A 25941-nucleotide genomic window follows, 5' to 3' on the forward strand; every position below is an offset into this window, starting at 1 on the left:
AAACATATCTCATAGAGTTTTCTATTGTTTGGGCATCATTTTATAGCTTCTGGATATTTGACATTTCTTAATATAGTAGCTGCCCTGTCATGAACATAACTCTATGCTCTGCAGTGATTTGTAAATACAAAGAGTATAGCTCGAGCTCAGGGGGATGAGGAGACGTCTCAGACTGTTCTCTGTTAACTGATTGATGATAATTGCTTTTTATTTGGCAGCGGATGATTTAAGTGTTGTTAGTCCACAAATAGCGAAGCCCTAGAATGATGATTAAAGGGGATTAAAATTAAGGGTGACGGGTGTGGGCTTGTTTGGAACACTCATATTTCCTTTCCTTATGTCTCGGAGATTTCATCTTCAAAGTAGTGGACTTTAAACTGGACTTTGAAATCTGCCTGAGGGACTGCTGTCTGCTCTTAACTTGGTTTCGAGTTATACAGAGCTATAGCTTGAGCACACCCCAGACTGTAAGTGGTCCAGTTCCTCTGAGTTTATTGCTCACTGTTTGACGGTACTTTCTGTGTGTACAGGTAAGCGGAAGACAGAGCCATATTTAGACTGTCCGGTGCGTCACCGCTGACTGCGCGCTGCGGACTGTTTTGACAAGTGCGGGACTTTATTTGTTATTAAATGGACTAACGGTGAGGATGGAGCACTTCTGGCGGAATACTGTCTTCACTTTAATTGTCATAAGTAAGTACCAAACTTCTGTTTTGGACTTTAAAGATGTTAACACATTTTTTTCGCCGCAACCCTTTCGAGGGTGATAAACAGCCAATCCTCGCTGGGAAAAGCGGCGATTTCATAGTTTTTCAGAAGATCTTTTTTTCCCCTAAGCTGTATCAGTTATTCGATGTATATTTGACTTCAGCCTCTGAACGGTTTTTGCGCATTTTGAACACATTGCAAAACGTGTGAATTTCACCGGATGATTAGCCAGGAGATTATTTTTAATGAGATTTCCAGCTTTTATTCGTCTCTTGTAGAAATAATATCATAGTCAAGGCTCTACGTTATGTGGATCATAGAGGAAATAACTAATATTTTCACATACTGCTCGCTATCGCTGCCCTCCAATGTGTGGCAGCTGTGGAGCAGAACATGACAGACATTTTTAATCCGGTCCTTATTTCTGTTCCTGTTTCAGTTGTTATTCATGGTTTTTGGGTTGTGCACGGGACGCAGCGAGCTGTTTTTGTGCTGCAGGTACACGGGCGTGGCAAGACACAAGACTGGTGAAGGTTTCGTGAATCCTCTACCTGCTGAGAAGGGAGAGAGGCAGGCTGAAAGCTGAGCTCTGCTCTGCCTGTATGGGCTTGTGGGTCTATTGCTGCACCAAATTATTCTACCTGAGGGGATTCAAATGGATGTGTTTGGGAATACAGCCATCTCTTTAGAAACAGACTGATCCGTTACAGCTTCTACTAACTCAAACTTCAACTCTTCGTGAAATGTATGAACTCTGAGTGTGTGAAGCTTCTTAATGGTCTGCCTTTCTCACTGAGTTAAGGGGATGCTTTTTTTAACAGAGCATGAGCCACAGATGCCTCAGATTGTTGCTGAAGATAAAACTGAAGCTGTATTACTTATAACCCTGTTCTGACATCAAATGCAATATGAAATGCAGATAGATATTTGTGTTGTCAGTTGTCACACTGTGATGTTAATTCCTCTTTCCCCTCCACCAGCTGACAGTATCTGGCAGGCACAGTCCTTCAACCTTGGTACTGCAGGTGCCAAGATCTTTAGCGGAACAGTAAAAGAAGAGTTTGGTTACACAGTCCAACAAGTGGAAAACAATCAAGGCAAATGGTATGAATTTCTGTCATCACATAAAAAAAACTTCTTGAATCAAAGAGGTTTCAGTGTCATCGCCATATTTTCTTGTCTTTAATGTTTTATAACAAAAACATTAAGCTGCTATAAGCCTTCAAGCGGTGTGCATATTACTTTGCAGTTTTCCTAGAAACAGCATTAAAAGTCGGGAGATAATGGCATTCACAGAGGACAGGTTTGAGGTCCTCGTTATTAGCCTGCACGCTACAACAGGCTCAATTTGGTGTTGCGCAAAAAGGTCGGACGTGCATCACAGAGTGGTTGGCTCCAAACTGACTTAAAAGCTTCAAACAATTGTACACTTGAGAAAAAAAATCCTGTTGTTGTACACAAACTTTAATATCTTTGAATCAGTGCGCGTGCAGTCACATCATGTTATTTTCAAAAGAATCAAGTTGGAAACAACAGCCTGTAACTGCAAAGAGATGGAAATGGAAATCTTCAAGCCACTTACTGGCGCACAGACAAGTCTCCACATTGCTACGCTACCACCAAGTTGAAGCAAGTTTTCAAAGCAATACATTCCATTGCAAAAAATGTGGCCTAGTCATTATTCTATTGCAGCATCCAACAGTAGTTACAAAAGTCTTAACTATTGAGTCAACAGTTCACACATTTTTAGTTTTTAAGTGATGCGCATGGAAACTGCAGTGGCCTTAGCTGATTTCATTACATGCTTTAAAAAGGTGCACTTTATTGTTGTTAAACAGCTGTTGTTCATCTACAGTTCTCACACCACTCTTATAAGGGTTGTAGTGTGGAAACGCTGCCATTTCATTTCCCGTGGTATCACTACTGAGGTTGAGCATTTTCACAAAAACATGAACATGTAACTAAACATGTGCTGATATTACCTGTCACGTATAACAGCTGATAAATATTGAATAAGGTACAGACTTTTTTTTGTCCCAAAATGTTTCATTTTGCACGTTACTATACTGTTTGAAACCGTCTTCGCCAATTTTTATTATACATGTGTAACAGTAAAGTAGTAATAAAATTCATTACTGTTTAACATTAGTTAAACAGTAATAACAACTAGATGTATGACTGTTGTACACTCTGAGTCACCATTTGTCAGAGTAACTCACCGCCTGAAGGAATGACCTATTTGCGTAACTTGGAAATACAGAATCTGATAAAGACTACTGATTGCACGGTGCATGGTAGTCCGCAAACTAAACAGGAGATACACACTATTACACATCATACCATATATGACAGAATGATGAGTGCCTCTTCCTGTGCCTTGTTGAACTCTAGATTTTGAGAAATGTCTAAGTAACAGCAAGAAAGAGCTGGATGTTGTGGGAATAAAGTACATGAAGTGGATATTTTCTGTTTTAACTTTGATGTTTGTTTTAAAGAATGAAATAATTGAATTATCCACATATGTTATTAAAAAGAGCAGAAAAACTCAGTGCTGCAAGTTCATAGCCTGATTAAAAGAAAATCAGTTTTCTGTATTTTACGTGAAAATGTTTGTGTTTTTGCGATTACCAAAATTTCCCATACGTAGGTAAAGCTTTAAGGATAACGCCAACAGTGCATGTTTTTTTGGGTTTTTCTTTTTCCTAGGCTCCTGGTTGGTGCTCCTTGGAGTGGTTACAGTCAAAACAGGAAGGGGGATATTTACAAATGTCCCATCACAGGATCCAAAAACAGCTGTGATAAGCTCAATCTTCAAGGTAAGGTTTTTGATGTTTGTTTCACAAATAAGAGGCTACCTTGCAGAGAAACACACAAGAAGTCATTCTGTCCTTTTTATGTTTCCAAATTCGTCAGACGTAACAGTTAAATCCAACAAAGTTGTAATAACTTCATATATTGAGCTTTTAGAAGCTTTTTCTTCAGGTTGTAGAAATTCTTGATGAGAACTGTAATCTGAACAGTAATCTAATGATGTCTTTGCCACTTTTTTACAGATTCTGTCAATGTTCCAGAGGTTAAAAATGTCAATGCCAACATGTCACTGGGTTTGACTCTTACTCGAACGCCTGGTGACAATGGTTTGACGGTATGTTTGTTTGAGTGTGTGCAACTTCACACAAAGGAAATAACACTATATCACTGAGCATAAGGAGAGCTATTTCCAGTCTATATGCTCAGTAATGTATTTTTATAACCACCTCCGTGACTAACACTTTCTATTCAGTTAGGCCTTTACAACACAACTCCTTATTCGTTACTTCATACATCACAGCTCTAATAAAGACCTTACCCTACACCATTTCCTTCCTATTTATAAGTTGGCACAAACTGTGTGTGACTCACTCCAGTGACAAAAAATATGGGTGGTCTCTTTAGGGAGCTAGACTAGAAAAGCAGAGCTGGTTGTTTAGATTGGATTGTTATGGAGTTGTTGTAGTATGTAGTATGTAGCCCATGCTAGATGAGCCTGTGATGAGCTGTGTACTGATATTTGAAGGTAAATATGACCCTTAGGAAACTGACAATACAAGTGATAATTAAGAATTTCACTTTGGTCTCTGGGTTGCAGCCAGAGACGGTTTGAGGATCTAAATTCAAGGTTCATGAGGAAGATATAGAGTGTCTATGAAAGTGCTTGAAAGTGGGACTTCCACAGTGATGTAAAAATAGCACCCATGATGAAAATTGTCCAGAAGTTTCTTGAATGAGAAACTGTCCAAAATGATCAAAGCATGATATAATATTTATTGTAGGTTCTTTAAATGGCAATATAAAGTGCCTTGAGCCGACTGTTGTTGTGATTTGGCACTGTTTAAATAAAACAGAATTGAAGTGATATCAACTGAGGGCATTAGTTGATATCACTTCACCTAATGTTGTGTTATATATATTGACAGGAAAAATGTTCATACACAAGATATCACTGGAAACCTTTAAAGATACTCATAACAACAAGCTTTCTTTAAACTTCCTTGTTTCTTCCTCTGTGGTTGGCTGATACAGACATGCGGTCCACTTTGGGGTCAGCAGTGTGGCACTCAAAACTTCTACCCAGGAGTATGTGCCAAATTGGATCCCGTCTTTCGGCCTCAACCTGCCTTTTCTCCAGCTGTCCAGAGTAAGATGTTTTAATATGCTGTGTATAGTTCATTATCTTTCTTGTAGTACTTGCCTTTTCATGCAGTATTCCCTCAATACTAACTAAAGGAAATACAGCCTTTTGTTAATCTATAGCTCTTTAATTACCAGTTTCAGATAGATCCCGGTGCTTCTGGAAAATCTGACAGAGATCTTACAAAACATTTTTAATTAATGACTAAGTTTGAAATATTTTTTTCTCCAGACAATGTTCTTCATTTTTCAAGTTCCTTCGTGTTTCATTGTTAGTCATATCTTTTGGTTACCTTCTGTTTTACTGTGAAGTTGTTGTTTTTTTTGTTTTCTTGTGGCCTTGTTGTGGTTTTGATTCCTGATTTTGTTTAAACTGTTGAAAGACACGAAAATATTAACAAATGGTGAAGTGCAACTAGGAGTTAAATATGACATATTATACCAAGCAAGTGTCAGAGCTCAAGGCTGTGGCTGAATGAATGATAAATAAATGCATTGCAAGAGCACAGTTTATTTAATTACTACTGACTTTTTCAGAGTGTGGAGGGCCAATGGACATTGTGATCGTTTTGGATGCCTCCAACAGCATTTTTCCTTGGGAACCCATTGTAGAATTCCTGAAAAATTTATTACCTGCTCTTGACATTGGACCCCAAAGTACACAGGTGACTATGCAACTAAAGCTGTAAGTCAATAGTTTTGACTTACAGCATTGGTAAAAAAGAAATTACATCCACTTTCAATTATAAGGTTTTACATCTCAGGACATAATATCCTTGTAAGAGTCTGGTAATGTCCTTACCAGAACGTAAAATTAGATAAATACAACCTCAAATTAACAAGAACAAATTACAGTTTACATGATGTAATAACTGAACAAAAACTAGGCCAAAATGCTGAAGCAGTGTGTGAAAATGTATATACAGACCATGAATCAGTAAGTTGACCACATATGACTTTATCAGTCTCTCACATCATCGTTTGAGGTTTGGCCCGTTCTTTTTTACAAGGTCACTTCAGTTTATTGAGGTTTGCAGCTTAGGATCATTGTCCTGTTGCATGATCAAATTTTGGCGAAGCTTTAGCTGTCAGACAGCTCATGTGGCTGCGAAACAAGCCCAAATAATCACCCCTACATCGCGGTGTCTGTGTCTAGTTGTACATAAACTTTAATATTTAGCACACTAACTGAGACCAGAATGTGAGATGGAGCTCTTGGTTTATTTTGCAGTTTTTCTGAGCATTGCAGGTTTGACCTTGGGTTGAATGTCAACTCCCAGATTGGCAGCTGTCTTGAAGGTTTTAGACAAGTGGATAATCTTTTCCTTTGTAGCCTGATGGATTTCAAATTGTTTAGCAATTTTAAACCTCCCCAGATTGGCCAGTAGTAATGTTTGCCTTTTAAAGATCATTCCTAATGTTTCCAAGAAAATTGCCAAAACTTCCTGTTCCTACTTACCCTCTTAATTTATATGGAAGCAGTTAGAGTATACTTTTTCCACACACAGGATTCAAACAGATTATTTTTTATAATGTCCTGATATGTAAATCCCTGTAATTGGAAAAGGGGACGCTTTCGTTTCCACATGACTGTAATTAGTCTTGTTTCTTTCTAGTTTTCCTGTTATCATTATTGCCACAGTCTGTAATTTGATGTAGAATTTTTTAACATTATTATGCCAGGTTGGCGTCATCCAGTATGCCGTGAACCCCAAATTTGAATTCAAACTGAATCAGTATCAGAACAACAAAGATGCTATTTCTGCAGCATCTAACATAAAGCAGATGTATGGGGAAATGACCAATACCTTCCAGGCAATTAAGTTTGCCAGGTTAGTTGATTTTTATCACATCAGAATCATGTATTTGTTTCATTTATCCATAAATAAATCCAATAACCTGCCTTGTCCTCTCCTTTCAGCACTGATGGTTTTAGTGCCCAAAACGGCGGCCGACCAAACGCTGCCAAAGTAATGGTGGTTGTCACTGATGGTGAATCACATGACTCATCTATGACAAAAGCAGTTATTGCCGATTGTGAGAAGAAGGGCATTACCCGCTTCGGTATTGCAGTAAGTGCTCATCTACCATTTACGCTGATTATTCATGAGTAAAAAGTATGATCATAACACTGAATTTCAGGTAACCAAGTCACATATTTAAGATAAATTTCCATGACTTGAATCATACGTATTATGTAATGGTGACATTTCCTCATTTTCTGCATTTAAGCATCCTTTGTTTTAAAGAACTGCTCACTTTATGTGCAAACTCTGACAAGTGTTTGAACTGCTAGCAAGTATAGAACCAGTTTTATAGCTCACCTTTCTAACAGTACTTGCTAACTGCACAGTACTGACCTGCATTAAATTCCTTTTCTGATACTTTATATTTGCTCATTAATTTGCTGATTTGATTTGTTACTTAAACTTATATTTACTTTGTCCAATCTGGAAATGCTGTTTTGTTTTTTGTTTTTTTTAAATAATAATAGGTCTTGGGTTATTACACAAGAAATAACATCGACACAGAAAAGCTTATAAGTGAAATCAAATCCATCGCCAGTTCACCCACAGAGAAACATTTCTTTAACGTATCTGAAGAGGCAGTCCTCTATACCATCGCTGGAACTCTGGGCGACCGCATCTTCAGCATAGAAGGTACATAGAGGATTATGCCATTTCCCATCCCGTTGTTGTGTTTACTGTAACTATATGCAGAACATATAGTCTATGTGACAGTGGATGTACAGTGCCATGAAAAAGTATTTGCCCCCATCTTGATTGCTTGATTTTTGCATTTTGTCACTTAAAATGTTTCAGATTATTTCCTTTATTAAGAGGAAATGCTGCCCAAACCTGCCTAGCCTTGTCTGAAAGAGTAATTACCCCCTGAACCTAATAAGTAGTTGTCCAACCCTTGGCAGCAAGAACAGCAATGAAGCTTTGTGATACCTGTCAATGACTCACTTAAATCCCAGTGGAGGAATTTTGGCCTCCTCTTCTTAGGAGCATTGTTTTATTTCAGGAATACTGGAGGGTTTTCAAGTCTGAACAGCCTGTTTGAGGTCATTCCAAAACATCTCAATTTGATTTGGAGGTGGACTCACTGGTGTGTTTCGGATCATTGTCCTGTATAATCAGCGCTTGAACTTCAGACCACGACCTAAAGGCCAAATATTCTCCTTTGGGATTTTCTTGTAGAGAGCAGAGTTCGCGGCTCCATCAATTATGGCAAGTCGTCCAGGTGATAAAACAGCAAAGCAGTCCCAGGCCATCATACTGCCACCAGCATGTTTGACTGTTGATATGATGTTCTTTTCATGAAATGCTGTTAGTTTTAGGGCAGATGTAGCTGGACTCTGCTTTTTTTTTCTTCTAAAAGTCTGGGTGATTACCAAGATGTTTTTTGGCAAATTTGAGATGAGTCCTTGTGTTCTTTTTGGTCTTTTTCACCTTGGAACTGGATGCCATTTTTGCTCAGTTTCTTTCTTAATGTTAAATTGTGGACTCTGACCTTAACTGAGACAAGTGAGGCCTGCAGTTCTTTAGCTGTTATTCTGGGTTCTTTTGTGACCTCCTGGGTGAATCATTGGTGGACTCTTGCTGTGTCCCAAGGTTTTAGCAAACGCTTTGTAACTCTGTCCAGTGACTTTGTTTCTTATCTGTTCTTTAGATTGTGACATGATGAGTTACCATTTGATATCTTTTAGCCTAATAAACCTTTATTTTGTCAGACAGGTTCTGTTTAAGCAGTAATCAAAAAAATCATTTTTCTTTGTCCAGTGTGAAAATTTGTTTGATAATGTGAAACATTTACATGTGAGAAATATGCAGAAAACTAAGAAATCAGGAAGGAAGCAAATTCACTGCACTGTAGATTAATTTCATGACATGTCTTTTCTAACTTAAGATCTTAACATGTGAGTTTTCATTATCTTTATGTTACCGCTTGTTATGTTTGGGTTTTGATTCTGGTGTACACATAATGCTTTGTTCCCACAAGGCACTGGAAAAGGGGCAGACAGCTTCAAAATGGAGATGTCCCAAGTTGGATTCAGTGCTCACTATTCCAGCAAACAGGTACCCACCCAGCCAAAAAATGAATCAGATTAAAAAAGGATAAAGGTTTGTCAGACATCTTTTTTCTTGCCTGCTAAGCTGTGGAAACATGTGCAAAACCACTTTAAGAATAGCTGGTTAAAGTGGTTAGTATTTGTATCCGATGGATCTGATCTGATTTATGTTATATGTGCATATTGGTCATGCAGTCATGTAGTGGTGTAGTGTTTGTTGCCTAGATTTTGATCTTCTCTCTTTAAGGATGTATTGATGCTCGGAGCAGTGGGAGCCTATGCCTGGAGCGGGACTGTCGTACATCAAACAGGGTCACAAGTACATATTCTCCCTCTTTCAGCCTTTGAAGATTCACTGCAAGACAAAAACCATAGTTCACTACTGGGTAGGCATTTAATTCTTTATTTATTGGAGCAAATCTATAATACAGTTTGACTTTGTTAGATAACTGTTTGCATAAAACACTACAGGGATAGGTGTAATGGATGGCTATTAGTATTAATACCAATACGTTTACACTACAACTGCATGGCTTTGAAAGCCACATTGGAGGCCTATGAATTTATTACATATGAAGTTTTTATGTTTCACTCATTTCAGTCCAATCATTGTACTTTTCAGGGTAGAGCCTTTGTTAAGCAGCTTCGCACAAACCTGAATCATTCAAGCATAAAAAGGCATTTAACTCAAGGGATGAACCAGTACATATAGCAGATAACTTAGCAAACACTGAATTTTAAATTCTATCATTGCACACTTGTTACGTTCTAGGTCTAGGCGTGTCCTGAACGCAACAAAACATTGGCCCACCACACTCCACCCAAGCAAGAACACAAACAACAATCTCTTTTAAAATGCTAAGCAGCCATTTATTTGCTTCAGCAGTGAGCAGTGCCAAAAATAACAAACAAAACTCCCTAATGGTCCCTATGCTTTCTTACCCAAACTGAAAACCAAACAAAAGACAATTCCCTTACCTAACTCGCTACATGAAAAACAGGAGAAAACGTAATCAACAAAAATGGCTTCTCACGCCTACTAGGCTGCTGCAGTGAACAATATATACAAGGTGGGGGGGAAAAAATACTCAATTGCTACTTTACAAATCTATTTACAGCTATTTACAAAACTAAGACACCAACACCACAATGATCACAACCCAATGACAAACTAAAACACAGGGCTTAAATACATAGAGGGAGCAATCAGGGAATGGACAACAGGAGGGAAACACAGCTGGGGCAAATCAGAACTGACGAGACAAGGAAGCGTAAACTGAACACACTGAGATAAGACAGACCTTCAAAGTAAAACAGGAAACACATAACAGTCACGCCTAACACAACACACTGACAACATTGGATCGTAACACACTGTTGTTGCTCGCAGCGTATCACAAACAAACACATAATTTGTTCCAATTTCTTCAGTCAAATCCATTAAAGATGCCAAATATAGCACAGCTGGACATTAAATAATGGCAAAATAATACAATATTTTTGCAACAACGAGGTGATTTGCAAAGAGCTCTTAGCCTTTGTAAATCCAAAATTTGATCTCGTGTTTACAACGTCATAGACTGGCCCGGTATGAATTTGCTTTTTCAGTTGTATAACAAAATGAACTGTGAGACAGTGTGTTAAACGTGTGATGGCACCCCTAAGTGATAGCAATGAATATTTTAAAACAAACACCAAGATTCTCAGTTTTGCACTGTGGTTAATTCGGTTTCCGCTCTGAGAAGTGGCAACCTGATTCAAAAACATGTGGGGGCAAAAAAGGCACCTGGGCTGAGGTATGCCAAATTACACAAGAACTGGACCAGAAATGAGTGGCAACATGTCTTAAAGAGTGATGATTTAAATATACAGTGGAGATGAGGAGAGGGGTACAACTGTGAGTGTCTACAGCTGTAGAAGAAGGTGGTGGTTGTGTCAAGATTTGGGGATGCAGTTCTGCCAATAGTTTTGGGGCTCTCATCAAAATTGATGGCTTTGTGAACGCAGAAAAGATTTTGATCGAATAAGTCCTTGATTTAAAAAAAATTCCCCAGATGTTTTCCTTTAATTTTGAGCTTCTTGAGACAGCGGGGGCATGTACAAACTGCTCTCGAGTGATATCACCCTTATGAAATTTTATAGTGCTTGCTGAAGCAGGACACCTTTCTGTGCCATTGTTCTTATTCATAAATAGTTTAGTAAAATCATTCACAGCACTGCTACACCCAAAGTGTGCCTGACTAGAGGTCTGAACAGCCAGAATAACTGAGAGCACCATTGTTGTTGAATAAATGTAGAAGAGTAGTTATTAGCAGAATTAATTGAGGACTTGAGTAAATCTGTGTTATTGTTCTACATTCTGCCACTTACCGAGTAAGAATATGTAAAGAGTTTATCTGTCAGTTGGTGAATGTTGTCTTTATGTTACTTTCCAGGTTACTCTGTCACCACAATGCGTGTTGGACCCAACGAGTACTTTGTGGCTGGTGCACCTCGTTCAAACCACTCTGGACAAGTTATCGTCTACACTGTCGATGCTCAGAAGCAATCTCATATCATAGACTCGCAAAGAGGAAAACAGGTACTGATCTGATTCAAGATGAGTGATTCATGTGACGTGAAGTGTAAGGATCAGAGTTAACCGTTGTTAATTGGTTTCCCAGATTGGCTCATACTTTGGAAGCGTCTTGTGCTCTCTGGATGTAGACAAAGATGGGACGACAGACTTCCTGCTGGTTGGTGCGCCCATGTACATGAGTGAGCTAAAGAGAGAGCAAGGCAGAGTCTTCCTATTCTCTGTCACCAAGGTAAAATTAACCACTGACTACTATTTTAGTTCCATTTTGTGGTATGGATTTCCTGCACAACAGTGCAAAAGAGATTGATCGACATATGCAGACAGGAGCAGATATTCTGCTTCTTTTATAGATTTGTTTTTAATTTATATGTTTAGCTTCATCAGCTGCATACAATCTCCATCTTATCTTCTGAAGGGCATACTGAACGAGAAGGGATTCCTTAAGGGTCCACCCCCAACCATGGATGCACGTTTTGGGATGGCCATCTCTGCTATTCCTGACCTGGACCTAGATGGTTTCAACGATGTTGTAGTTGGAGCACCGCTGGAAGAGAAAGAAAAAGGTGTTATTTACATCTACAATGGAAAGAGGGACATGTCAGGTGTAGACTTCTCACAGGTACAGTACATATTACTAACATTTTTAATAACAATACCTTTTTACATAACATATGTGAACATAATGGGGTTTTCTCTTTTCAGAGAATTCTTGGCTTCAGCCTGGATCCTCAGCTGAAGTACTTTGGAAGGTCTCTAGATAGCTATAAAGATCTGAATGGTGATGAACTCCCTGATATCTCAGTGGGGGCCTATGGCAAGGTGGTGCAACTCTGGTGAGTTAAGCAAGTGCAACTTAGGGGAAATATTATGGTTTAATATTATGATTTTCTACACTGTGTCGCTTATATCAGTCTGTGTTTTTAGTCATTTCAAACTGAACTTTTTCTCAGGTCCCGTAAGGTGGCATCTGTGACAGTTAAAGCTTCTTTCAATCCTGATAAAATCAACATTTTCAACAAACCCTGCAACATTAATGGTCGCATGCTTTCATGCTTTGACACCAAACTGTGTTTCACCGCTGCATTTAGACCTGCAACGCCTGCTGGAACAGTCGGTAAATATATAATATGTACACATGTGCACTCCTTTTTAAAGTAATAGGCTTGAAGGATTTTATACCAGACTAACATAGAATTCAGACACTTATGCAGATGTTTATGACAGGGTTTTTTTGGGTTATTTTTAAACAAGCTTAGTCATAAATCATGATTTCAGATACAGACAAATCAAATAACAAAGGCAGAAGTTGTAGGTATTTGGGGACTGGCTCAGTCTGAGTCAGCCTTGTTGTTTCTCTTTTCAAACTGGGTGGTGGCTCTATGCTTACATTAATCAAAAAGACAAGTGCTGTAAGTAACAAGTTTATCATCTGATTCTCAACAGGAAAGCAAATCAGTCCATTTCCAGAAAGTCTGATCAAGATAATCCAAACACAAAAGATTGACTGCAGGGACAAAATGTGCCACACATAATTTTTGCTTTTTTTTCAGATATTACATACAATTTGACTCTGGATGCTGACTTGCTGTCTTCAAGAGTGACATCAAGAGGAATGTTTGTAAAAAATAATGAACGCCTTCTGAAAGATGTGAAACAAGTACCATCTACAGGCCTGTGTCAAGATTACAAAGTTTATGTTCAGGTAGTGGATTGTGGATATATTACACTACATTTTCCCCCAGAATAGGTGTGAATTATTTTGAAAAAGATCCCTTAATTTGTTCATACACTTTGTATTCAACAGGAGACACCAGACTTTGACAACTCCCTCAGTCTGAAAGTAGAAATTGAACAAGCGGATCCAAATGCGAACCCTGTCCTTGACAAATTTTCTGAAAATGCTTATCAGTTCTTTGTAAGTATTTGACACCCAGCACGTCCCTGATTCTAAGTTTATTATTATTATTTTTCCCCTCATGCTATGCCTACAGGAAACAAATCAAGTGACAGAAGACCTTATGACGAAGCTGTAAAGTTGTTTGTACAGTCATTTTAAATAACATGTTTTACCTGTGAGATGATTACTGGCTGGTTTCAGTAAGTCATGCTATGCTGTTATTTCCCAGCAGCATGATTAAAGCTCACCCAACTTACAGACATGTAATCATTTCCGTTTATGATGTCTGTTCTGTTGGAAATGCGGTTTTAGAAAAACGCTGCATCGTTTGGCTGAATTTGCTGCCGTGTCGTTGTTTTAGATCCCCTTCACCAAAGACTGCGGCTCTGATGAGGTGTGCAACAGTGATCTAGTGCTGAGTGTGAAGACAGATGCAAAGACATCCGGGTAAGAAACACTGAGCTGGACAAGGTAAAATATGCCATGTGCAGGGATCGTGACACCATGTGCTGTGAATATTTTTGTTTTTTGAGTTTTCAGGTAAAGATAGGACCAGTTTTGTTTTGTGAATCTACCTGATGTGTAATGGCAGCCACAAGATTGTGTGTGGCTGTGTTTTGTCTTTTTGTTTTGTTTTTTTACTATTTGTGTGATTGATAATTGTGAAAGGCCCTGAAAACAATACATCAATAAAACAAATTATATGTAATTGTGGGACCAAAATTTACAAACTGTGCATCAATTTTTGTTCAGTAACATTTATAGACATTTGTAGTTCTTTTTCCAAGCAGAGACGTCTCCTCCTACTGGCAATTAGAAAAAGTTCAGGTTTAAGGTACTTTGCATTTGCTCTGCCTTTTAAAACAGGTGGCTACATCCTTCTTTATATATGAAGCATTATTTCGCTATGATAATAATAAATCTTCAATAACTTATACAGCCCAACTAATTTATCAACAAGCCAGTGTTTGCAACCAGTATTAGCTATATGTTGATCTATTGGTATCAGCATTTATGAAGGCTGATAAATGAAAATGATCAAATTAAATAGGCAGTGGGAGAAGCGTCCTGCAAACATGCTTTGAGTCTTGATGTTGCAAAGTTTTTCCATGAGGGGAAAACTTCCCAGTGATAACACGTGTTTGTAATGCCACAAACTCTTAGCACAGTAATGAATAATTAGACATAACAAATGTTAGGCAAATATTTTATGGTTTATGGTGGACACATTGTAAAAAAGCAGAAATGTATTTTTATTATTATTTTTTCATTACTGTGCTATGATGGCTGTGGAGGAGATCAATATACAAGCTTTAAAATGTATGAAATTACAGTTTCAAAATGTATGTGTTTATTCACATTTTCCACATTTTGTCCCGCTGGCCGATTGAAGTCTTTGACAGGCCAGTTCTGGCCCCCAGACTTTATGTTTGACACCCTTACCCTACATGTTATAGTCCAATAATATTGCAATACCAACCAAAAAAAAAAGCACCTTTGTTTTTCTAACAGGGCTGAAATCTTGGCAAGTGTAAAGTAACTATGTGCACCATACAAGAAAGAAATGCTTTTAACTCTTAACAAACGTTACAAATGTTTCTGTTTTCTCTGTTTTACAAGTCTGCCTTCATTGCTTTATTGCACATATTAGAGCCCATAAAATTGCTGGATCAGACTCTGAAAAACATAAAAGATTTTGGCTCCTCGGTGTATTAACTCACATGAATACGTAGGAAGGACTTTATACACTCAACAAAAATATAAACGCAACACCTTTGTTACTGCTCCCATTCCCCATGGGATGGACGTAGAGACCTAAAATTCATTCCAGATACACAATATAACCATCCCTCCCAAACAGTGGTCACAAATCAGTCCAAATGTGTGGTAGTGGGCACATCTGCCATATTGAGATAATCCATCCCACCTCACAGGTGTGCCACATCAGGATGCTGATCTGACATCATGAGTAGTGCACAGGTGTACCTCAGACTGCCCACAACAAAAGGCCACCCTGGAATGTGCAGTTTTTTGCGCTATTGGGGGTCTGGGGACCCAGAACCGGTCAGTATCTGGTGTGACCACCATTTGCCTCATGCAGTGCAACACATCGTCGCATGGAGTCTATCAGATTGTCAATTGTGGCCTGTGGAATGTTGGTCCACTCCACTTCAATGGCTGTGCGAGGTTGTTGGATATTCGTGGGAACTGGTACACGCTGTCGTATACGCCGGTCAAGCACATCCCGAACATGCTCAATGGGTGACATGTCCGGTGAGTATGCTGGCCATGCAAGAACTGGGACATTCTCAGCTGCCATCTGCCCTGAACAATGTGAACCATGATTCATCCGTGAAGCGCACACCTCTCCAACGTGCCAGACGCCATCGAATGTGAGCATTTGCCCACACAAGTCTGTTACGGCGACGAGCTGGAGTCAGGTCAAGACCCCGATGAGGACGACGGGCATGCAGTTGAGCGTCCCTGAGACGGTTTCTGACAGTTTGTGCAGAAATTGTTTGGTTGTGCAAACCAATTGTTCCAGCAGCTGTCTGGGTGGCTGGTCTCAGACGATCTTGGAGGTGAACCTGCTGGATGTGGAGGTCCTGGGCTGGTGTGGTTACACGAGGTCTGCGGTTGTGAGGCCGGTTGGATGTGCTGCCATATTCTCTGAAACGCCTGTGGAGACGGCTTATGGTTGAGAAATGAACATTCAATGCACGGGCGACAGATCTGGTTGACATTCCTGCTGTCAGCATGCCAATTGCACGCTCCCTCATTGCTTGTGGCATCTGTGGCATTTTGCTGTGAGACAAAACTGCACATTCCAGGGTGGCCTTTTGTTGTGGGCAGTCTGAGGTACACCTGTGCACTACTCATGATGTCAGATCAGCATCCTGATGTGGCACACCTGTGAGGTGGGATGGATTATCTCAATATGGCAGATGTGCCCACTACCACACATTTGGACTGATTTGTGACCACTGTTTGGGAGGGATGGTTATATTGTGTATCTGGAATGAATTTTAGGTCTCTACGTCCATCCCATGGGGAATGGGAGCAAAAACAAAAGTGTTGCATTTATATTTTTGTTCAGTGTAGTTTTGCAGCTAGTATTGGTTTCTGTTTTGTGCACTTGACTGATTGTTTCTCTTAATTTTAAGAAAGGCAACACAAAACTGTCTAAGGTGGTAATTAAGATTAGGTAAAAGAAATCACCCTTAATAGCAAGCAACTTTTAGGGAAATAAAGGGGTAAACAACTTTAAACTTTCCTTCTCATTCTGAAAAATACTCTTGCTGTTACATGAAGAAACATAATTTGATCTCTTGTGTTGCAGCTCAGCACCCATTCTGGTAAGCCCTAATAGCCGAGAGCTGTCATTTGAAGTTGTTGTGAAAAACAAAAAGGAGAATGCATACAACACGCAACTCGTGATAACTTTCTCCAAAAATCTCTACTACTCCTCCATCTTTCCTCTGGTAAGCATGCCTAATAAAAACTACTTATGTTTACATGATGCTAATGTGAAAAACAACATGCTCTTTGAGTAAACTTTTTCAAAAGAATTTGTTTCTTATTTTCTCTAAAGTGTATGAACAGCAATAAATAAAAATAAAAAGCAGAAAAAAATGAATATTAAAGCAAGAAAAAAGCCAGTGGAATAAAGCCACAGTCCATAATGTTGTGTACTCTGCTAAATCTATGCCTTTACAGACAGAGGATGTCAAATGCACATCACAAACAGAAAAAGTTATTTGCCATGTAGGATATCCAGTATTAAGAGAAAACCAAGAGGTAAGCACAAAACCCCATAAAGGAAAAAATAATAAATAACAAAATAAAGTTGTAAACGTTCTCTAATCTTTTTGCATATACATGTTTTTGTTTGTGAAATATTTGGAAAAAATATTGTGTTATTTCATTACAGGTGAAATTTCGCATAAATTTTGAATACAGTCTTGAGCAGCTGGAAGATAAAGCCATTCTAAAATTTGTGGCCAAGAGGTACACTGAATTATAAAGAAACTCAGCTCCAGTAATCAGCTTTATTAAAATTATTAGTGATTAATAATGTTGTCTCTTTCCTTTAAAGTGACAGCAAAGAAGAGATAGATACAGACAATGAAGTGGACTTCTCCTTTCCTGTTCAGTATGATACTGGGATTAGTTTATCCAAGTGAGTTTTCCTTACCTTAATATTACTTTTTCTCATTTAGTCTCAAAGCGTAAATCTGAAAGCTGATATTAATGTTAAAACATTCATTTCATGTACTTTTTATTCTAGGCACCCAAATATTAATTTCTTTGTGGCAGATGCAACCACTCCAGTGTTAACAGTGAAAACCTACGATGATATCGGCCCAGAGTATAACTTTAAAGCGGAGGTGCGATAAATAAATCAGTCTCATAAAATATCATCAGAATTCTTACCTTTATTTTAACAAATGTATCGTCTGTAATGCAATTTATTTACAGGTTTCTACAAGTTACCTACCCGTGAGCCTTCTGTATCTGACTATTAATCTGCCAATGACCAGTAAAGGTGGAAATCGGCTCCTGTACATCACCAGCGTGGAGGAACAAACAGTGAGTTCTCAGTTTCCAAAACCCAGGAACGTTCAAGAAGATTAAAAGCTGTTTATGTCATTATCTATTTGTTTTTTAAAAAGGAATGCAAAATTAGAGTGCCAAAAACTAAGTCCACTTGAGTACCGGTAGGTTGTAGAACCACCTTCAACATCTTGAAGTAATCATTTATATCAACATGAGAGACTTTATCAGTCTCTCGTGTTGATGTGGAGGAATTTTGGCCCACTCTTCTTTACAGTGTTGCTTCATTTCATTGAGGCTTGCAGGCATTCAGTTATGCACAGCTCTCTTAAGATCCTGCCACATTACTTGAGTTGTGTTGAGGTCTGGACTTCTTTTGGTTTTCAGCCATTCTGTTGGAATGGGAATCAATGTCCTGTTGCATGACCCAGTGTCAACCAAGCTTTTGCTGACAGATTCACATTAGACTCTGGAATACTTTGGTATACAAAAGAGTTCATCATCTTGTGGTTTCTCCATTTTTGTTTCTTTTTCATACAACATCTGCAACAAAATTGGCTCTTTCTGTTGCTCAGAAGTCAAATTTCTTTGTGAAACCGATGATGGCATTACTCAAGGTTGGCCAGCTTCCTCTTTCCCAGCCACAGATACTTGCAGATTTTATTTTTTCTTTGCGAAATTTCTCACCAATATCACTCAAATCAAGTTCATATATGTCTGCAAGTCTTACAAGCTCATCTTTCGTACAATGATCCAGAAAACCTTCACGTGGTGCTGCAACAAATTCCTGTATCCCTTCCGTGATTCAGCTTAAGGCCCACATAAACACTAATAAAGACAAAAGTCAGTGTTACTCCGGGTCACTTCAGGTCAATGCAACATGTCCCTTAAGTAAAGTAGAAGCACCCCCGTGTTGACCTACTCCAATAACCCTGGCCTTCATGCAGATTAGCTTTGGGCTATTTAAACACTCAACCTTGTTGGAGGCTTGACTGGTTTAGTATAGTATACTAAACCAGTCAAGCCTCCAAGAAGCTAGTTACTCACAACTAACTGGTGCGGCAGTGGAGCCACACCAGCGCTCCACTGCTGGCAGATGAGACTTGCCAAACACTGTCACAATGTTTGAAATTGATTCACGCGCAGACCAGGTATCCTTGGTAAAGAGAAAATGCGTTTATTTACAGTGAGATACCAGGTGAGAATATATATACAGTGTGGCAGGGGAAAGGGTCCAGGGGGAAGCAGGGATTAATCCAATACATGCTCTCAGTGGGTTCCAAACACACACACGCTTGCTTGGGTCCAGGGCAGATCTATATACACACAGAGAAAGAAGTCCAGGTTAAGGATAGTTGCAAACTCTCAGGTTCGGGTTCAGAGGGGCTGATGGGTTAACAATCCAGCGAAGAATGACACAGGTCCGCCGTCATAAATAGTGCTCCAAATCAGCTGGGATCGGCTGCAGGTGTGACGGTGAGCACAGGTGCGTGGGCCAGGGGCGGGAGCCCGTAATGAGCACCGCCCCGGCAGAGGAGAGAAAGTGCAAAGGAAAAAAAACAAACAAAACATGTTGCCAAAAACAGATTCAGCCAGCGAGGCACGGGGACCATGACACACATAGGCCGAAAGGATGGAAGTGCAGAGCGAGTGGTCAAAGTTTAGAAATGAAAGAGTGTACGTTGTTTTCTGTTATGAATGTTTGTGTTTCTATTGGTTACCAAAGCTTTACTCCCAAATTTGTTTTTAACTATCAGGCAGCGTACAAATTCTTCAACTTTTACTGGATTCAAGTGTTATATCTGTACAATAAATGATAGAAGGCTTCTCCTCCTTCTGCAGGGAGGTTCAGTCAGCTGTCAACACAATCTAGTCAACCCTCTGAAGATCGGTGAGAACACTCAGACTGTGTCCTTCTCTGCGGAGAGCTTCAGAGGAATGGAGAAGCTGGTCAGTGAGATATTTATACAACTGTTGCTTTTAGCAGGAAGTTATGCACAATTCCAAATATGCACATCTGCACATGTGCACAGAAATCTTTTGACGCATAATATGGAAGAAAATAGTTTGTATGCAAAAGATGATGGTTTTGATGCACTACTTCTGTTTCATATTTCCTACATGAATAATAAAGCTATTCCTTTTTTTTCTTTGTTTACATATAACCTTACAGTATATGCAGATTCCACCTTAAATAATATCACATTGCTTTTTTTTTTTTTTTTCTAATATTGAGTGTTGTTTCCTGATGTTTTTTTAAAACTAACAGGACTGCAAGAGTGCAAACTGTGAATCTATAAAGTGCATCCTCAAAGACACTAAAGTTAAGAGCACCTACTTTGTGAACGTTAAAACGAGGATCTGGAACAGCACTTTTATTTCGGTAAATATCTTCACATCGATTTTAGAAAGATGGTCTGCTTTTATTATCATTACATTTCTTAAGTTATTGATTGTGGAATTAATCAGTTATATTAACACAATTCGTGTAATTTGTTTTATGTTAGGCCACCTATCAGACCGTTGAGCTGACCTCCAGTTTGGAAGTGAAGACCGACAAACCTGATCTGCTCATTATCACAAACAAACAGCTGACTGTAAGATTATATTTCAGTTTTTTACTTTGCTGCTTAAATCTGACTAACATGATGCTGTTTGCTTAAAAGAGCAGCTCAGTTACTCCAGCTGATGAGCATACTCAATTGTCCTGATCATTTTCACAATTTTGTATGCAAAGAGCAGTGTAAAGCACACGAGTGCTCTTATGTAAGAATATTTTATTCATTTATTTTTGTTTATTTTGTTAATCGTGCCATTTCTGGTTTCATTTTAAACTATTACGCCTGGATTTGATGGAGACAGACAAGGCAATGATGTCACCTGTTCTCTTGCACTCTAGCTTGGGTTGAGAGTCAGCAAACCTGGAGAGACGGCCGATGTTCCAGTTGGCGTCATAGCTGGCAGTGTCATAGCTGGACTGTTTCTGTTGGCTCTGGCTGTTGCGCTGCTGTGGAAGGTATGTTTTTGTTTGTTTGCTTGCTTTTTGTTAAGATGTAGAGGAACAACAGTAGGATATGTAAAACTTAGGATGATGTACATTTGTAAAATGAGCATTTCATCTTTGCTGCACCCTGCTGCCATGAACAGATATGGATGATTTTAAAGAAATCTGCAGCTTTAAGTTTACTGATTCCAAGAGTTCCTCACCAATATGCTACATAGCACAGGGATATAAGAAAGAAAACAGTTAAAACTGGTAACTGGTCTTGTAAAAATCTGTGGAAGTATTCTTTTGGTTCACTTTTTCTGTCAAACTTTTCTTTCTAGTTTGGATTTTTCAAAAGAAAGTATCAGCAGCTTCAGATGGAAGATGCACAGCACAATGCGCAGGGCGATGAGGTGCTGTGAAGAGAAAACCCACAGCTTTCTCTTTCTTCTGGTACTTCTCATTAGTTCTTGTAAAGTGTGAATACACTGCAGCTCTGCCACTGGAAGCTAGGCATTTTACTGGAAACTGGAGCCTCAGTGTTACTGGGATTTAATGCTTTGCACACTTTACAGAGAATTATTATCAGTCTTTACTCTTTGTGGAGTATTTGCACTGACTTTGAAATGTATAGGTTAAAAACTGTATTTTTCATTTTTTATTTTTGCTAACATTGGCACCCTTTTGTACTGCAGTGATTTTGAAGCCTTTGCTAAAATCTTTGGTTTGTTTCCCCTTTGGAGTTTTACACTGTAAAAGCATCACTTTTAAGCATTACTGTCTGTTTTGACGAATTTCAGTCAACACTCTTTCAATTAGAATACTTATGAATGTAGCAATTTTGTCAAAACATTTAACTTTTTAAAGAAGGCAGTAACTCTGTAGTACAAATTAGTTTGAGATCTACTGTCATCTCTGCCACTCAGGACTGTTTTTTTGTAATAGGACTAGTGATATCAGGAGCTTATATGCAAAACAGATACAATAATTATCATGCAAAGTGAGTGAAATTTGTAATTACTGTGTTAGTACTGTATATACTATAGAATCAAATCATCGGGTTTCATATTTGCATTTATATATGGAAATGTTGTTGACAACATGGGTCAGTGGGATATATATTTGTGTATTTGTATTGTTATTGATGATATTTGTAAAATCCCAGTAATATCACAGTTATTCAGGTATGACGAGTTTGGTAGAAAATTGCTTAAGGCTGACCATTTATACATAAGTGTGTATTAGTCTATTTATTTTGTCGGTGAATCAAAGAATGGTTTCCATATTTAATTTCAGATAACAAATGTATAGCCAGACCAGGGATGGTGCTGTTAAAAACTGGATGTCCTTTTTTTCCCAGCACACAGCATCAAAATCCCAAAGAATTAACAACAAAAAGCAAAGAAGGCAGAATATTTCATAATATTTCACACGCAGCCAACACCCATGTTTCCGATTTACAGAAAAGATTGAATGACGAGCCAAACATGTGCTGGCACTACTTTACCACAAGATGGCAGCATGTTTCAAATGACGTGTTGGCAATGTTATAGTCTGGTTTGTTTGTTTTTTCATTACTCAGTTGATGATTTGGATGCCCCACATTCTTATTGAATTGTATTTCACAATTAAGGAGTTATATCAGTTGTATTGCTTTTCTCCTATTTTGTCTTCCATCACCCTGCTCCTCTCCTCTCCTCTGCTCTCCCCTCTTCTGACCCTGCTGGGAACCCTGCTTGGATCGCTCCAGTACAACTGAGTTTCCCCTCAAACTCAATTAATTCCCTCTCACATTTTTGACTGTCAGGTTCTCCCACCGTTAGGTTAGTCTCTCCCTTGACTGTTTAGGAATGTGTTTCTGAATGTTTTCCTTTGCAGCAAGCCAACGCCAGTACCCAGCAGAGTCTTTAGTGTACATTTTGTTGGATCTGACTCAATGGAATATGCTATTTGTCTCTAATAAGCAGCATATTTTTTGTGAGTTTAGGCTCGAGTCTCCTTGTTGGAGAGAATATATAGAATTTGATAAATGACTGAACTACTCTGTTTCACGATTACTCATAGGCTGTGGCGTTGTGAAACAACCTTTGGATTCTGTCTATATGTGTACAGGGAGCAATGTGGAAAGAGTTGATGAAATGAGATACAGTGAAAGTGTTTGTATACCTTTTGTAAATTAATTTCTCTAGCGTCTTCCACATGTGATTGGCGGTTCCAGCCAAATAAATGATTTATATCATAAAGGAATGATTACTCACAGATTCCTGCAGCGTTCTTGTAATTCAGCAGGTCGTAGCAAATGATTTAATAAGTGCTGGTCTTTTTTGCACTTTGTAAACTCTTGAGCACTACCTGCATTTCAACTATAAACTCTGCATTGTGAAACCAAGGTGCTGATTGTTTTGTTTTTTTCCATTTCTCTCTTTAAACAATAGAAAACTTTGTCTTTTCTGCACAAATGCTCAAGGTAGATTATAGATTTCTGTAGATGTTTGTAGATACAGACATGCAGAATTGGAGCCTAATCTTTTGGGATTTTACCACAAAAATGCCTGTTCAAATGAAAATGGATGCCCTCCATGATATCAGAAGTGCATGGAGCTAATCAGGATTTTATTATATTCTATGGCAGTGATTTAGAGTGGCAAAACATTCCAGTCAGTACTAATCATTTGCTTCATGGGCCTGTTTGAACCAAATTCAGCTCAGAGCCTGAGCCCTGCTTGTCCCTTTGCTTATGCCATTAATGGCTTCAGGACCAGAGCCAGCACTTTAAAGTTGATACAACAGGACAGAAGAGGGCTTGCATGTTGAGAAGTGTTTTGGAAACTTCAGATCTTCAGAGACACTGATCTCACAAATCATTCACACCAGACACTGAATGATTCGTTGAACATAATTTAAGATCAAATGAATGTTTTCTTGATTTGTTGGAATGAAGAATTGTCTCACAATGAATTAAAAGTTCTCAAAAAAGTAATATATAATATATACATAACCTTTATTTGGCACATTTGTTCATTTTGTTATCAAAAGCCAATTTTTTGATCACCCACACAAGATTTTATTACCAGATACTTTAGTCTCTTGATAAAATCATAAATCATCTGTGGCATTTATGCATGATTCAGAAAAGTGTCCTTTAAACAGATTATACATATTTGATTATAGGGACCTGCAGTAGTTTTCATTACTTAAAGATGTTTCAGAAAAGCTTGGCTGAAATGTTCAGTCTTTATCCAAATATGCAAAAGTGCATAAAGCTCCGGTGATTACTCTGATAACAGTCAACACAAGCTATAATAGAATAGAATAGAATAGAATAGAATAGAATAGAATTCAACTTTATTGTCATTGCACATGCACAGGTACAGGGCAACGAAATGCAGTTAAAATCATTTTGATAACAATTTTCTGCAGAGGGGTTAAAATAAGATTAAAAATATACAAATATTTGCCATCAGAGGATCAAATAGCTGATAAGGATTGCAGAAAATTGTCAAAATATTTGTTCTGGTCTCATATTTGCTGTATCATGATTGTTGACTGAAGGAAATGAAGACGATTGCAAGGTCTTTTATGGGGGGTTTTGTGTTAAAAACTTGTTTTGCACTGAAAATCAAGCAGTCAGAAAAAGCATGTTGTCTTCTTATATGATGTTCATTCGTTTTTGTGAGTCCTGTGTGTGCTATCGTGGAAACCCCCTTTTGAGCGTATTTTTTATTGTTTCTAATCCTAAAAAAATGTAATAACATTAATATTGTTCATTGCTTATAACAGTAATGATCTGTCTGTAATAGGAGTGATCACATAAGTAACGGTTGACGTCTTTTTTTAAGAGAACCCCCCCCCCCCCCCCCACACACACACACACACACATCCTGGTCTATATTAAAATCTTACATAAATATAGATTTGATACCAGATATTAGTATCATGGAGATAAACTGTACAGTGAGTGGTATTTAACTGGATACAGACAAAGAGATCACAGTGTCTTCTACCTGACCGTCAGTTAATTAATTTCCTGGTGTCTGGTTCGCACAGCAGACACTTTGATTTGAAGAGCTGTAACCAGAATTCCGCTGAAGAGGTCGCGCAAGGACTTCTGAAGGAGTTCAGCGTCTGTGAGCGGAGAGCAGTGTGTGTGTGTGTGTGTGTGTGTGTGTGTGTGTGTGTGTGTGTGTGTGTGTGTGTGTGTGTGTGTGTGTGTGTGTGTGTGTGTGTGTGTGTTCATTCAGTGAAACGCAACACCCTGCTTCTCTGTCTGAAGGCTCTTCGGAAACAGGTTTGATTATATTTAAAAGCTTGACCCGGGAGAGAAACCCAAACAACTGTCTGTTCTAACATTAGCAGTGCGGCTGCGGACTACTACGAATTCTATTATTGTCTGGGCTCGGATGTGTTCCAAAAGGCAACTCACATCAAAAAGATCTGCTCTTTTGTCTGCAGTTGGTGGAAAAAAATATATATATATCAGTAACCACCAAATAGTAACCTTAATTTGAAGGACTGATGGTATGCCTGGAAAGGCATGCTGGTAGTGGGCCTGTCTGCACATCACCATCATCATCGTCATCATCATCATCATCATCATCATCATCATCATTATTATTATTATTATTATTATTATTATTATTATTATTATTATTATTATTATTATTATTAAAGAGCACATGTCCACGCCATGTGTATAGAAGATGCAAAGCCCATGAGTGCTCTTTTTCCACGAGGAATCACGTGAAAGTGAATAAATGATGTGATGAAAGTATCACAGGGGTTAAAATTAAACTTCGGGAACAGTGTTGATTTCAAAACAACAACATTTTTATATCAGCTCATACTTTTTTCCATCTTGCGCTTTCTTTCTCTGCAGAGTGCCTGAGCTCCAAGTATGGTGTTTTCTTTCAAGTATTTTCATATCCTTTAATTATTGCGGCAAAGAGAAAGTTGCTAGTAACGATGTCACCTGA

The 25941-nt window shown here is 38.5% G+C and overlaps 1 protein-coding gene across 1 annotated transcript; it reads left to right on the plus strand.

Annotated features, from left to right (window-relative positions):
• Positions 1 to 472: 472 nt before the first annotated feature.
• itga2.2 (integrin, alpha 2 (CD49B, alpha 2 subunit of VLA-2 receptor), tandem duplicate 2) lies at positions 473 to 23475 on the plus strand. Its single transcript, XM_080893552.1, has 30 exons — positions 473 to 693; positions 1689 to 1812; positions 3415 to 3524; positions 3762 to 3853; positions 4771 to 4885; positions 5416 to 5543; positions 6562 to 6710; positions 6800 to 6950; positions 7373 to 7538; positions 8884 to 8960; positions 9201 to 9339; positions 11389 to 11534; positions 11617 to 11760; positions 11947 to 12150; positions 12234 to 12364; positions 12482 to 12645; positions 13082 to 13233; positions 13336 to 13446; positions 13790 to 13875; positions 16769 to 16910; positions 17146 to 17226; positions 17360 to 17436; positions 17525 to 17608; positions 17717 to 17816; positions 17908 to 18018; positions 19825 to 19932; positions 20252 to 20365; positions 20490 to 20579; positions 20882 to 20998; positions 21310 to 23475. Exons 1-30 carry the CDS (start codon positions 648 to 650, stop codon positions 21388 to 21390), a joined length of 3540 nt encoding a protein of 1179 aa, XP_080749678.1. The 5' UTR covers positions 473 to 647; the 3' UTR covers positions 21391 to 23475.
• The last annotated feature ends 2466 nt before the right edge of the window (positions 23476 to 25941 follow it).

Source organism: Rhamphochromis sp. 'chilingali' (assembly GCF_963969265.1).
Source record: "Rhamphochromis sp. 'chilingali' genome assembly, chromosome: 10".
Classification (NCBI taxonomy): domain Eukaryota; kingdom Metazoa; phylum Chordata; class Actinopteri; order Cichliformes; family Cichlidae; genus Rhamphochromis; species Rhamphochromis sp. 'chilingali'.

Excerpts from the sequence above, each read along its gene's own strand:
- itga2.2 (XM_080893552.1), top strand. The coding sequence starts at position 648 with ATGGAGCACTTCTGGCGGAATACTGTCTTCACTTTAATTGTCATAA. Across the intron at positions 8,961-9,200 it reads CTCACTATTCCAGCAAACAG|GATGTATTGATGCTCGGAGC; the intron begins GTACCCACCCAG and ends TCTCTCTTTAAG. Across the intron at positions 11,535-11,616 it reads ACTCGCAAAGAGGAAAACAG|ATTGGCTCATACTTTGGAAG; the intron begins GTACTGATCTGA and ends TTGGTTTCCCAG.